Source organism: Ochotona princeps, chromosome 1, assembly GCF_030435755.1.
Source record: "Ochotona princeps isolate mOchPri1 chromosome 1, mOchPri1.hap1, whole genome shotgun sequence".
NCBI classification, from domain to species: Eukaryota; Metazoa; Chordata; class Mammalia; order Lagomorpha; family Ochotonidae; genus Ochotona; species Ochotona princeps.
The window spans coordinates 115,213,638-115,226,528 of NC_080832.1; the positions used below are offsets into that span (position 1 = coordinate 115,213,638).

The 12,891-nt window shown below is 53.0% G+C and overlaps 2 protein-coding genes across 2 annotated transcripts; one reads left to right on the forward strand and one right to left on the reverse strand.

Moving 5' to 3' along the window:
• The first annotated feature begins 6 nt into the window (after nucleotides 1-6).
• On the forward strand, nucleotides 7-6,766 carry NELFE (negative elongation factor complex member E). The gene is made up of 11 exons (XM_004598763.3): nucleotides 7-154; nucleotides 608-690; nucleotides 1,923-1,992; nucleotides 2,089-2,234; nucleotides 3,277-3,351; nucleotides 3,475-3,512; nucleotides 3,677-4,056; nucleotides 4,664-4,808; nucleotides 4,959-5,013; nucleotides 5,265-5,367; nucleotides 6,595-6,766. Exons 2-11 carry the CDS (start codon nucleotides 616-618, stop codon nucleotides 6,690-6,692), a joined length of 1,185 nt encoding a protein of 394 aa, XP_004598820.2. The 5' UTR covers nucleotides 7-154; nucleotides 608-615; the 3' UTR covers nucleotides 6,693-6,766.
• Nucleotides 6,767-6,951: 185 nt separating this feature from the next.
• CFB (complement factor B) lies at nucleotides 6,952-12,534 on the reverse strand. Its single transcript, XM_004598764.4, has 18 exons — nucleotides 12,359-12,534; nucleotides 12,029-12,262; nucleotides 11,464-11,649; nucleotides 11,158-11,331; nucleotides 10,833-10,934; nucleotides 10,597-10,733; nucleotides 10,200-10,338; nucleotides 9,779-9,910; nucleotides 9,434-9,535; nucleotides 9,218-9,355; nucleotides 8,787-8,884; nucleotides 8,552-8,669; nucleotides 8,221-8,374; nucleotides 8,044-8,120; nucleotides 7,753-7,853; nucleotides 7,534-7,666; nucleotides 7,408-7,457; nucleotides 6,952-7,122 (listed from the first exon to the last, which is right to left on the reverse strand). The coding sequence occupies exons 1-18, from the start codon at nucleotides 12,423-12,425 to the stop codon at nucleotides 6,967-6,969; spliced, it is 2,298 nt and encodes a 765-aa protein (XP_004598821.1). The 5' UTR covers nucleotides 12,426-12,534; the 3' UTR covers nucleotides 6,952-6,966.
• Nucleotides 12,535-12,891: the final 357 nt, after the last annotated feature.

The window sequence follows — 12,891 nt, forward strand, 5'->3', positions numbered from 1 at the left end:
GACCAGTAGAAGGCCGGGCGGAAGTGCCAGTGCCTTGGGCCGCCTTGGTTACAGCGTTCTCCGCCCCTGGCTGCGTCATCGCTCTGAGCCCGCTTGTTAGCGGCCAGCGCGGGCGCCGCCCGAGACCGTGGGGCTCCGGTTGCCGCCCCCTCAGGTAAGGTCTGCTCAGCTTTCTCCCTTTTTTCTCCGAGCGCTGCTCTCTTCTTCCCCTTTTTGTGGCTCCAGGAGCGCTGCGTGAGTCCCGCCGCCGCATCTGCCGTTCAGATCCCGCGGCTGGCCATACTCATCCCAGCTGGGGCAGGGGGGTCGGGTACCACTGTCTCGGCGAGCCAGGGGATGTTTTCTTTTTCCTCCCTGGGCCACCTGAGGACCCCACGGCCCCGGTGTCTGTGATTTCTGGAGGGAGGCAGGCAGGAATGCTGATTGACCCCCGACTAGCAGGAGCTGGGAAGGCAGGCTAGGCTGGTTTAAACAGAGGGTAGGGAACGGCCCGAGGCAGGAGCATAGGCGAGCCTAGCCGGGTGGACTTGGGTACCCGTGTGGGCAGCTTGTGGTCCCTGGGTGGTGACAGTGGAGAAAGACGTGTTGGGCCCTGCCCCTGAACCAGGAGCCACCATGTTGGTGATACCCCCCGGACTGAGCGAGGAGGAAGAGGCCCTGCAGAAGAAATTCAACAAACTCAAGAAAAAGGTGAGGGAGTGTGTGGCCCCACTCTTCACGGAGGCTGCTCTCTGAAAACATGGGGGTGAGTGTGAAGGGGTGGGGGAAGGATGCCCTGGCTCCTACGGGGAGACACAGCCCCTGGCAGCCTGGCTGCAAGAGGTGGGCTCACCCGCCCTGGGCACAGCCCCACAGGGGAGTTGTCCTGTCCCGCAGATGCCTTCGGGATTCAGGTGCCCATGATGGGGAGCCGTGGTCTGTTGTAACCCAGTACTTTTTCTCCCTCTTCCAGAGAACTGCCTGGACTCAGTTCTCCCGTGCTTTTGGCCTCCACATCTCATCTCTGACTTCTCTACTATTTGTGTAGTCAAGTCCTTACCCGCTTAATTCTTTGGAAGTGCTTTCTCCTCTTATTCTTGTCTAAGATTTCCCCATAGCAGGGTTTTACTGGCATGAACGTGGGCAGTTGCAGTGGCCTCACATTTTTTTCAGGCTTTTTGTGGGGCAGGTTTTCTCATTCATGTTAAAATAACCCATTGGAAGCACAAAGCCATTCCCTCTCTTTCCCAAAATTGTAGCTGGGTCCATGTTGTGTATGGATCAAAGCCTGAACATGTCAGCTTGGCATTCCATGTCTAATCCAATAGAACAGAGTGCTAGTCCCAAAACATACATCCCCACAGCCTTCTTATCTCTGCATCTTTGCCACCTTGTTTTCTTCATCTAAAATACCTCTCCTCTCTCTCCTCTTTTTCTTTTTCTCTCTCTGGTGCAAATTCTACCCGGGGCTCATTTTAATAACCATTAGGCGTCAGAAAAATCTTAATTTCATGTGTAAGTATTCTGCAACTCTTACGATCATTCTTGGCAAATCAGCCTAGTCATTTTGTTTCTCAAAACTGTAAGGAGAGTAGAAATTGTGTTTTAATTTGTGTGTTCTCATAAAGTCATGATCTGGCCTCATTAAATATATAAAGGGGACAGATGGATGAAGGCCTCAAGTAAAGCACAGGTTTATCTTCAGAGCTCTGCGCACCTGGAGTGTCTCTGGAGACTAGGCTTTGCTTAGTTTAAGTCTTAACTGACATAGATGATCCAGAGAACCAGATAATAAAAGAGGCAGTTCTGGCTCACCACACCATTCCTGTGGTGCCGTTGGCTTTGTTTTATCCAAGAGAAGTATCCCTGGAAGGATAGCCCAGGAGAGGACTTGGAAAGGGGATGTTCCTCACTGACCCTGCTCTTCTCACCCTTGTTCCCAGAAAAAGGCATTGCTCGCTCTGAAGAAGCAAAGTAGCAGCAGCACAGCCAGCCAAGGCGGTGTCAAACGCTGTGAGTGATGGGAAGCAGGAGGGGCTGGGAGTGGGCCATGTGGAACTGACTTCAGTCACAGTCTGGCCTTAACTGTTCTTTCCCTTACAACTCCAGCACTGTCGGAGCAGCCTGTGGTGGACACGGCCACGGCCACTGAGCAGGCAAAGCAGCTGGTGAAGTCAGGAGCCATCAGTGCCATCAAGGCTGAGACCAAGAACTCAGGATTCAAACGTTCTCGAACCTTAGAGGGGAAGTTGAAGGTGAGCCCAGCAAAGGGTGGCGAAGGGCACCCCTGGCCAGGAGGGCATCCCTCCTGGTTGAAGGGAGGTGGTTCCCAGAGAAACATAGTACATAGCTCAGTTTCTTATTTGTGAAATGAAAAGAAACTAGGTGGCTTCAAAGTTCTGTCTTGCACATCTTGTGGTGCCGATGTACCTTGAATGAGCACTTTTGAATGTGTTATTCTAAGGGGTTGAACAGCCTAAAAATGCCATCAGGCTCAAGAGTTGGTTTTGTTGTTGTTGTTGTTGTTTTTATCTGAAAGGCAGATTTTACAGAAAGGAAAGGACAGACACAGAGAGAAGGTCTTCCATTCCTTGGTTTACTCCCTAAATGGCTGCAACAGCCAGAGCTAAGCCAATCCGAAGCCAGGAACCAGGAGCTTCTTCCAGGTTTCCCACACGAGTGCAGGGTCCCAATTACTTGGAGCCAGCCCCTCTCTACTTTCCTAGGCCACGGGCAGAGAGCTGAATCAGAAATGGAACAGCAAGACATGAAGCAGTGCTCATTTATATGGAATGTGGTGTCACCACACTGACCCTATAGCTCACTTATTTTTTTTTAAGATTGTTTATTTTTATTGCAAAGTCAGACATTCAGAGAGGAGAGACAGAGAGGAAGATCTTCCATCCATTGATTCACTCCCAAGCAGCCACAATGGCTAGAGCTGAGCCAATCCAAAGCCAAGAGCCCAGAGCTTCTTCCGGGTCTCACACGGGTGTAGGGGCCCAAGGCTGTGGGCTATTCTCAACTGCTTTCTCAGGCCACAAGCAGGGAGCCAGATGGGAAGTGGGGCAGCTGGGATTAGAACTGCCGTCCATATGGGATCCTGGCGCTTTCAAGGCAAGAACTTCAGCCACCAGGCTACCGTGCTGGGCCCAGTCACTTACTTATTTTTAAAGGGGTTTTAGAAATAATGTCAGAAGAAGCCAGAGTGACAGTGAGGAAAAGGAGTGTGTCTGTTCCCAGGTTGGGCAGCCTCCTGTTCCCACATACTGAGATAGATCTCTTCCACTTCTCCAGGACCCTGAGAAGGGGCCTGTCCCCACTTTCCAGCCATTTCAGAGGAGCGTATCTGCTGATGATGACCTGCAGGAGGTAATGGTTCCCTGTTCTTTGTCCTTGAGAAGCTAGGGGACAGAGATTGAGGAAGACCCGCATTTTTAAGCCATATGCCAGCAACTGGGAATCGTCTTTAACCATTCTCAATCTCTTTTGCAGTCATCCAGACGCCCCCAAAGGAAGTCTTTGTATGAGAGGTGAGAGTTAGAGATAGGGCAGACTCCCTTTTGTCAGATGGGGAGTTGGTTGCCTGAGTCATTGGGAGGTTTGGTAGGACTGAAGTGGAGGGAGGGTTGAGCCTCCATGGGATCTGTGAGGAGGTCAAAGCCCTCTTTGACCCTTACAGTCTGCATTTCCTCAGCTTTGTATCTTCCAGTGATCGGCTCCGGGAACTAGGGCCGGATGGAGAAGAGGCAGAGGGTCTGGGGGCTGGTGATGGTGCCCCTCGAAGCTTTGACTGGGGCTGTGAAGAACGTGCTGGTGCCCGTTCCTCAGCCTCCCCTCCCCGAAGCCGCAGCCGGGATCGCAGCCATGAGAGGAACCGGGACCGAGATCGTGAGCGAGATCGAGACAGAGAGCGGGATCGGGATCGAGATCGAGACAGAGAGCGGGATCGGGAACGAGATAGAGACCGAGACCAAGACAGAGACCGGGACCGGGACAGAGACCGAGATCGGGAGCGGGACCGGGACAGGGATCGAGACCGGGAGCGGGACCGAGAGCGAGAGGGCTCTTTCCGCAGTGAGTGACCTTGGCTGTTGGGGGAGGTGCCTCAGCCAGGGTTTAGGTGGGTGCTGTGAAAAGGCAGGGGGAGGGTGGGTGCTGGCACAGCTCTTACAATGCCAGTTGAAGTTGGAGTGCTGGGATTCAAGCTCCACCTCCTCTCCCAGTTCCAACTCCCTGTTAGTGTGCACACTGGGAGTCAGTGGTGATGGCTCAAGGATTTGGGTCCCTGCTGCCCAGGTGGAAGACCTAGGTTTTTTTTGAAGATCTATTTTTATTCAAAGAGTTACAAAGAAAAGGAGAGACAGAGAGCTCTTCAATCTTATAGTTCACTCCTCAGATGGCCACAGTGGCCTGAGCTGAACCAATCCAGAGCCAGGTCAGGGTCCCAAGGCTTTGGCCTGTCCTCCTGCTACTTACCCGGGAGCTGGATTGGAAGTGGAGCAGCCAAGACACAAACCAGCACCCATGTGGGATACAAGCACCACAGATGGAGACTTAGCCAGCTACACCATGGTGCCAGCCCCCACTTTTATTTTTTTTGTTTTGTTTTTTGGGATTTTGTTTGTTTGTTTGTAAGTGGGTGAGATGGACTGTCTTGTGACTGTGATTGCTAATCTCATAGGATCAGATTCATTCCCTGAACGCAGAGCCCCTCGAAAGGGGAATACTCTGTATGTGTATGGAGAAGACATGACACCCACCCTCCTCCGCGGAGCCTTCTCTCCCTTTGGAAACATTATTGACCTCTCCATGGACCCACCCAGAAAGTAAGGATGACAGTGGGTCATGACAGGCAGTCTGGGGAAAATCCTATAAGTGAGACCTGGGAGAGGAAGCTGCCCTGTCTCCAGCGACCGTGTGCGCTGGCTGGAAGTGGGCCAGAAGCCCTCTACTGACCCTGTTTTCTCTCATCCCAGCTGTGCCTTCGTCACCTATGAAAAGATGGAGTCAGCAGATCAGGCCGTTGCTGAGGTTGGAACTTACCTGATCTGTTCCTCCCATCCCTCCTGCCTTCCTCATGGGTTTTGCTTGTTTGTTTTCCTTAAAATACTTAGAGCCAGGAAGAAATTGGTTCGTTTTAGGCAACAAAAATCTCTTTTCACACAGAATAATTTGTATTCAGGTCTTTATGCAGTCTGTTGATAGGATAGCAACACCTGGAATCACCCCTTAGGCTTACTATAATAATCCTCCTACCCTCTGCCCCCTTCCCTCTTCCTTAGCTCAATGGGACCCAGGTGGAGTCCGTGCAGCTCAAGGTCAACATCGCCCGGAAGCAGCCCATGCTGGATGCCGCGACCGGCAAGTCTGTTTGGGGCTCCCTTGGTAAGCATGAGATTCCCACCCTCTTGTAACAACCTGCCGCTCCACGCCCCAGGTTCCCTGGATGTTAGAGGGGCCACAGTCTGTATGAAGCCTGTGCAAATGAAAAGAATTGTCAGGCTGTCTGTCAGGGATAAGGGTAGGAAGAGGGGAAATGTTTGACAAGTACTCCCAGGTGATACCTGGAATGGGGAAGAAAGTAGGAGACAGAGCCAGGTTGCAAGAAAGATGAGCATCTCCTATGGCTTGTTTGTTTTGAGGTGACCTTTGATCAGTTTTGAAATTAAGGATTGTGAGAGTCAGGTGTGAGGTTTAAAAAAAAAAGATGGAAGTTTCTGTATCACAGGATGGCTACAAAACAATATCAGAGACCCTGATTTTGGAGGAGAAAATGACTGGGCTTGGGGAGCATTCAGGGAGTGTGTCAGGAAGCAGGGCTATACTCTTCTTACCTGCCGTGCCCCCAGCTCTCCTGACATGGGGCACTGAATTTGAGAATGCTGCAGAGGAGATGGAAAGAAGGATCTGAGGGTTGGAAACAGCAGCAGAGGGCTCTGGGCCACTGAGGTCAAAGGACACAAGCTTTGAGAAGAAGGGTGTGGTCATTAAGGATGAGGTACAGGCAAAGAAGGAAAAGTGGCATGGGAAAGACTCTGTCTCCCCGGACTGGTGGGGAGGATCCCTTATGGGGTGAAGAGAGGGTCATGTCCATGGAAGGAGAAGGTGTGTTTTCATGGTGGGCCTACTGATGTGAAAATAACCCCTTCTACCTGAAAATAGATTTTCCTGGGAAAGGAGTGAGCAGAAAGAAGGGCTCACAGCAGGAGTGGCCCTGTGGACAATATAAAGGAAAGAAGGAACCAGATCTGATCCAATACATCATCAAAGGGCCAAAGAAATCTGTCTCATGTTTATTTGAAACGTATTGAGTAAAAGTAGTGAGTTAACATCATTCCTATGCCTTAGCAATAATGACATTTGAGGATTTTCAAAGAACAACATTCATCACATCTGCAAGTGACACAACAGTTTACACTCATCCTGGAGATGGGGCCTCTGCCGCCGACCTGTGAGAGCCAAGAGGCAGCAGGCCAATCCTGGCCACCAGAGGGCAGCCTAAAAATGAGGCTGCCAGAGGCCCAGGCTGGGAGTCAGGTGGTCAGGCGCTGGGCCTCGGGTCTGGTCAAAGGTCTCCTTCTCACCTTAACTGTCCCTTTCCTCATTCTTTAGCTGTCCAGAACAGCCCTAAAGGTTGCCACCGGGACAAGAGGACGCAGATTGTCTACAATGATGATGTCTACAAGGAGAACCTTGTGGATAGCTTCTAGGGAACGGAGCTGGATTCCTCGTGCCTCATATGCCCCCACTGCTGGTCTCAGTAAAACACTGAGGTGGAAGCTCACACATCTCCCTCAGCCTCTGGTTTTTCAGCACTTGGGATTGGGGTTGAGCCTTTAAAAATGGCTGTCAGGACAGTTGATCTCTTCTGTAACAACACAGCCAGTGCACATTTCCCACTCCCTTACCCGAAAAGGCTCTGGAACACATGTGTTGTGGCAGCTTTTTAATTGGATACCATGCCCCTTTACTGCAGGAAATCCCTTATAGAAAACCCAGATCCTCGTCTTTGAGTTTGTCCTTGAGCCATGGCAGCACTTGGAAGAGGTTGATGTGAAAGTCCCGAGCATGAGCAGGCACCTGCTTGTACCGTTTCTGGCCTTTGCAGACGTCCACAACTCCCCAGCTGATGACACCAACCTGCCGAAGCAAGAGGGTTTTGGGGAGCATTTGGTGAAATTCCTCCCTAATCTCAGGAAGCATTCCCATTCCTGACTGCATCAGAACCAACCTCAAGGTGTTGCACTAAGACCCTGTTCTCATTGACATGGCTGGATGCGTGGCCCCAGGCTGGTCAGTTGAGTGAGTCATGCTGAGCTGCAGCAGCTCTGCCCTCCTCCCATCAGCAGCCATGGGCTTAGAGCTTTCCTGCTGTGGGGCCCATACTGTGCGCATCTCTCCACAAGCAGGAAGGGGAGAACTCACCTGAATGAAGCGACTCCTCTTGTGAATAATCAGGGGCCCGCCAGAGTCACCTGCAGAAGAGGAGAAGCTGTAGGGAGAGCACCCTCAGATCTTGGGGCTTTGCAGCACAACTGAGAGCCTTCTCACCTCTGCAGGTGTTGGGGTCAGCATAGGGATCCGACCCTCCAGTGCAGAGGAACCTGGGGGTGACCACCTCCGAGATGTCCTTGACTTTGCTGTAGCCGGGAGCATACTGAGCATCTCTCTCACAGCTGGCTTTCTGTAGGGTAGGGAGAAGGGTGATGAACAGCCAGCTTAGAAGGCACTGAGATGTAGAGGACCTCCTTTTTGAGATCTGCCCCTCACCTTGTCTCCATTCTTGATGTAAACTTCCCTCCGAGTCAGCTTCCTCTCTTCCTCAGACACAAAGAAAGCTTTGACATCTTTGGCTGGGAGCAGCTCTTGCCCTGAGCACAGAGAGAGGCTAGGTCTTTTCAGCTGCCCCCTTCTCCCCATCTCCTTGCTTCCTTTCTCACTCAGCAGACGGCATACTTCCTGTGAGCCTAGTGGTAGGCTGAGCATCATCTGCAGCTCCCTCTCATGCCCCCACTTGACACTCCGCATCTCATCCCCATTCTCTCCCTGGCCATGTCTTACTGTGTTGTTGACAAGTGGCTGACTGAGGAAGCCGCAAGGCTCGAGTGGCTCCCTCTGTGCAAGGGAGGCAAATGGGCCTGTTAACAGGGAGCAAAGTCAGGAAGTGTGAACAGGCAGCTGCACAAGCGCAGACAGCCCTTCATAGCCTTGTCTCCTCGGGGAGCCAGGTCCTCTCACCTCAGAGTCTGGCTGTACATCAGCTTGGTCTTGAGCTTCACCAGGGCCACATCGTAGTCATAAAACTCGGGGATTCCTTCTGCATTTTTCCCATTGATGTTGTACTTGGGGTGAACTAGAACTTCTTCTACCTCCAGGTCCCGCCTCTTCCCTCCTAACATAGGAAGAGAGCAGGTACTTTGTGGCAGCCTCATACCCCTGGCCTGACGTTATCCTTAGCATCGTCTTCCGCATTCCTGACTGTTCGAAGAGGTGGAGGCTGTGGGCTTAAGTGGATGAGGAGGCTGCCTGGAGGGTGTAGCTGGAGCTCAGAAGCCACTTGGATGCTTACCAATACTGATTTTGATAGAATGTGCCTGGTCGTCCACCGTGAAACAGTGTGCAGCCGTCAGCACAAAGTACTCTGATACCACAGCCCCCATGCAGGTCTCATGTCCCTTCTGAGGGCGCTGGGAACGAAACAGTTCAGGGAGAAGGTTCAACTTCTGCAAGCCTCAATGTCATGTGAACATTCTGCCCCCCTTTCACCCTGCCTCAAGTCCCCACAAGGAAGATGCTGTGCTTACAGTGATGGAGATCTTGGCATGCCAAGGCTGCTTGTGGTAGTCAGTGCCCTCCCTGTGCTCCCAGACCATGCCACAGAGCCCCAGGGACTTGGTTTCATCTGGCCAAAAAGAATAAGTTACTACTTCATTTCCAAATGTTGCGGCTGTTTTGAAGGGGGGGACCATCAGAGATCTGGCTATTTTTAGGCCCAACTCTTGCTAGCTTGCCATGCCTGGGCCTTTCCTGGCTTTTGTAGAAAGAAGGACTACAGCAAAAGGTAAAGTTGCCCAGAGCTCTGTTGCTAGGAAAGGAAAGTAGAATAGTGATAAGAACAGTGACACAGAAGAGGAATGGGAAAGGCCTGGTCTCCACTAGTGGTAAAGGAAGAATGACCCATGGGGCCTAGGGAGAGCTGCCTGCCAAATCTGTATGGCCTTCTGGGACTTCCTACCAATCATTTGATAGAAAACATCCTCCAAGTTTTCCATGTCCTTTACTCTGAACACGTGTTGCTCATTGTCCTTCTTGGAAGCCAAAGCATTGATGTTCGCTGCTTCCACCAGAGGCCCCACCCCGAACACGTAGACATCTGAGGGAGAAAGACTAAGAGTGAGGGTCTTTGCCCTGAGAAAGTAAGGTACAGAGGGGTCCTGGACAGCCTGCTCACCCAAGTAGTCCTCTCTTGGGTTTTTGCGGTTCCTGCCAATGTTCAGCAAATCACGGATCTGGTCGATGACGGGGACTGGGTCCCCACCCATGTTGTGCAAGCCTGCAGAAGAGACGGGGACTTGTGAGGCAAGTGAGGGGAGAGGGTCTGGAGGGATGAAGACTGGCAACAGTGACATGCTTGACTGAGGAGACCGGTGACAAGAGGACACTGGAGGACTGCAGGCGAGCTGGAAAGCCAGCTGTACGTAGTGTTCAGGTCCCAGGCAGAAGCCCAGTTTTCCAGGTGGCCTTCAGAGCCATCTGCTGGCCTGGGAGGCTGGGGCAGGACAGAATGCCTTCTGACCGTCAGTCATGAGAATGATGACGTGGCGAGTGCGGTTCCAGCCTTCAGGGGGTGTTTCTCCTGGCCAGCTCATCATGTTGTACACCTCCATGAGGGCCCTCTTGGTGTTAGTTCCTGCCTTCAGCTTGTGGTCTGTGGAGAGGGAAGAGGCCATCCACTTAGTTGTGCTTCACAGCATCCTTGGGGGTCAGCAGTACCTGTGGGTCCATGTCTTTCTATTTTTTTGACTTGTCATCCCATTGACTTCCCTTTAACCACACAATGGCCTTCCTAGCTTCCGACAGGCCCCCACTGCCTGTTGGCCCTGCTGTCTTCCCTGACCTCTCCACATGGTCTCATTACCCTCTTGGTTCAACACCCCCTGAGCCCTTTCCCCCTCCCCAAAGTGAACCTTTCACAATCCCCTTCCTAGACTGCTCACCATCATAGCTGATTTTATCAAGCTGCTGTATGACCCAGTCCGCATCGCTACTCTTTGCGTTTGACACTCTAACCAAAACATTGGCATTTGTAGCATATGTCACTAAGCCGTATCTTGGCTTCACCCCATAACTTGCCACCTGTGGGTGAGAGGAACAAGAAACCATGATGCTGAAAGTAGAAAACCCTGTTGGGGAAAACTTAGCTGGGACAAAAGAGGTCATAGTGTGGCTCAAGGGCTGAGGTTCACAGAGGGTTTGTTGAAAACCAAGAAAGTCAATGGAAAGGAAGACAGAACAGACCCTGGAGGGTTTCTGGGACCCTGTGGTTCAGAGTGACTGGGAGAGGGCAGGAAGGACCATGTAGAGCCCCTACTCTCACAGGGAGGAGGACCTCACCTTCTCAATCAAGTTGGCGAGACATCTCTTGGCCCCCGTGAAGTTGCTCTTCCCGATGCTCTCCGAGCCGTCCAGCACCAGGTAGATATTCAGGGAGCCAGCAGGGTCCAGGACAATCTTGCGCTTTTGCAGTTCTCCTGGGGTGCAGCAAGGAGACCCTAGTTGCAGCCTGCCCTGTTTCATTCCCTCCTTCCTCCTCCAATTCCCCTCCCTGCCTCCCTTCTCTGCCCTCAAACCTGGGCTGTGCCCATCCTCAGCATCAACTCCTTCCAGAGTTTGTGTCAGGGAAGAAAGGAAGGCTTCTGCCACCTCCTGAGGAGTGTCGTACATGAAGGAGCCTGCGAGAGAAGAGCCATAAGGTCACCTGTCTGGAAGGGCCAGGCACCAGCAGCCAGGAAGACCAGGAATGGTGACTTGGCAGGAAGCGAAGGGCACAGAAGTGCATTTCATAGGGAAGTTTGGAAGAAGTGAGAGAAGTTTTGGGAGGCAGAGAAGATAGGGCTGTGATGTGGGAGTGATAGGGGCGAGCAGGCGTGACCTGGGACACAGGTCAAGGGTCACCTTGGCAGGAAGGCTCTGTCCCACTCCAAGAGCCTCCTTCCTGGCATGTTCGTTGTTGGGAGCCACGCAGGGTGAAGCTCTGGCTGCAGTGGTAGGTGACAGTGTCTTCTAGGCGATACTGGCTGCCCACCTTCCTCATGCCAATTGGGATGCCTGGGTTTGGACAGTACCCCGCTGCAGAGGCAAGAGACATGGCGATGGGAGACTAAGCTTGAGGCCCAGAGGGAAGACAGAGTGATCGTACCCATTCCTCAGCTGAAAGCATCAGGAGAGGGTTACACACGCAGGGGCCAGGGAGCACCTCACCTCCATCATCGCAGATGGCCGTCTGCCCATCCCACCGGCCATTGGACTGGCAGGTACGATTGGCAGAGCCACGGAGAGTGTAACCGTCGTAGCAATGGAAAGAGATCTCGTCATTCACATTGTAGTAGGGGGACCGGGGCTGGTACTCGCCATTCTCAAAGTCCTGAGGTCTAGGGCAGCGAATTGCTTTGGGGAAAGGAACCATCAGAAGTCACCCAGAGAGAAGGGCTGTGTTTCAGGTATCTCCTGGTATGGGAGGCCTTGTCAGAAATAGCACCTTCCTTGTCCTCGGGAGCAGTGTGGAAGGACCCTCCCCCTGTGGGGTCCCCAGCTCCTCCCTCCCAGCCTCTGAGGGTTGGCAAAGGCTTCCTGACACAGGATGAGTGCTTGCTGAAATGAGCTCCCCTCCCTTGTCCCTCCTTCCTCCACCCCACTGTGCCCCTGGACCCTACTGCTCCTACTCCTTTTCACCCTGGTTTGTCCACCCACCTGATCTCACCCTGACTTTGGCCACCACCTGTTCTGTCACTTCCCTGGCCATTGCCCATGCTCACTGCCCTCATACCTCTGCACTCGGCCTTAGCAATCATCCTTTGGTCTTGGGTTCTAAGGGGGCTCCAGGACCCCGTGGATCTGCAAGTGCGCGTCTGTACTGGGTACGGGTAGAAGCCGGACGGACAAATGTACTCCAGGGCCTCGCCCCCCCGCAGAAGCTGGAAGGAGCCACCTTTGATCTCCACCCCTTCCAGAGAGCAGGAGCGTTGAGGCTGGTCCTCAGGCAAGGGAGTTGTGCCCACACCTGCTGGGAGAGGCTTGTGAATCCTCTCCCCTTCCCAGAGCCAAGGAGGGATGGGGGATTGGGAGCAGCAGGAGAGGGACAGTGACCTTCACTTACCTCCAGTCAAGAGCCTCAGGAACAAGGGTACAAGGTGGCAGAGTCGGGGGCCAGGAGTATTCCTCATGGTGAGCAGCTAGGGCTGGGTCACAGAGGCCTCTCTGGGCTGACTCTGTGTCAGCTGAGCTCAGTGTCCTAACAGAAACTCCACACTTAGGCCTGGTTACACTGCTTTCCCCAGCAACCCCCCCCCCCCCCCGCCAAGCCCTCAGCCTTTTATGCAATCTGTGTTCTGGCACCTGCAGTGTGTCCCGCCTGTCCCTCACACAGCATTTTCCCGGAACCTGCAGGTGGGAGGGCTTCTATAGAAACTAGAAGCCCAACCTCTGGCTGCTCCAGGCGTGGGACTCTCCTCTTCCAGGCAGGCTCCCAACCTCCAGATCTCCCCCAGATTTCCCCCTTGAGGACCAGAAGTAAGGCCCCAGCTTGCGCCCCTGTTGACCATGAGCTGTGGGGCAGAGTCCAATTACTGTTTGTCCAGCAGGGTCTCTGACCTACCGCACTTCCTGGAATCATCTCAGCGTCTGGCTCCT

Bases quoted from the DNA above. Each gene is read 5' to 3' on its own strand.
- NELFE (XM_004598763.3), top strand. From the start codon at position 616: ATGTTGGTGATACCCCCCGGACTGAGCGAGGAGGAAGAGGCCCTGCAG. The intron at 691-1,922 runs GTGAGGGAGTGT...CCTTGTTCCCAG, and splicing joins TCAACAAACTCAAGAAAAAG to AAAAAGGCATTGCTCGCTCT. The intron at 1,993-2,088 runs GTGAGTGATGGG...TTACAACTCCAG, and splicing joins CCAAGGCGGTGTCAAACGCT to CACTGTCGGAGCAGCCTGTG.
- CFB (XM_004598764.4), bottom strand. From the start codon at position 12,425: ATGAGGAATACTCCTGGCCCCCGACTCTGCCACCTTGTACCCTTGTTC. The intron at 11,332-11,463 runs GTGAGGTGCTCC...TTGCCTCTGCAG, and splicing joins GGCCATCTGCGATGATGGAG to CGGGGTACTGTCCAAACCCA. The intron at 7,123-7,407 runs GTGAGTTCTCCC...TTGCTTCGGCAG, and splicing joins AGAGGAGTCGCTTCATTCAG to GTTGGTGTCATCAGCTGGGG.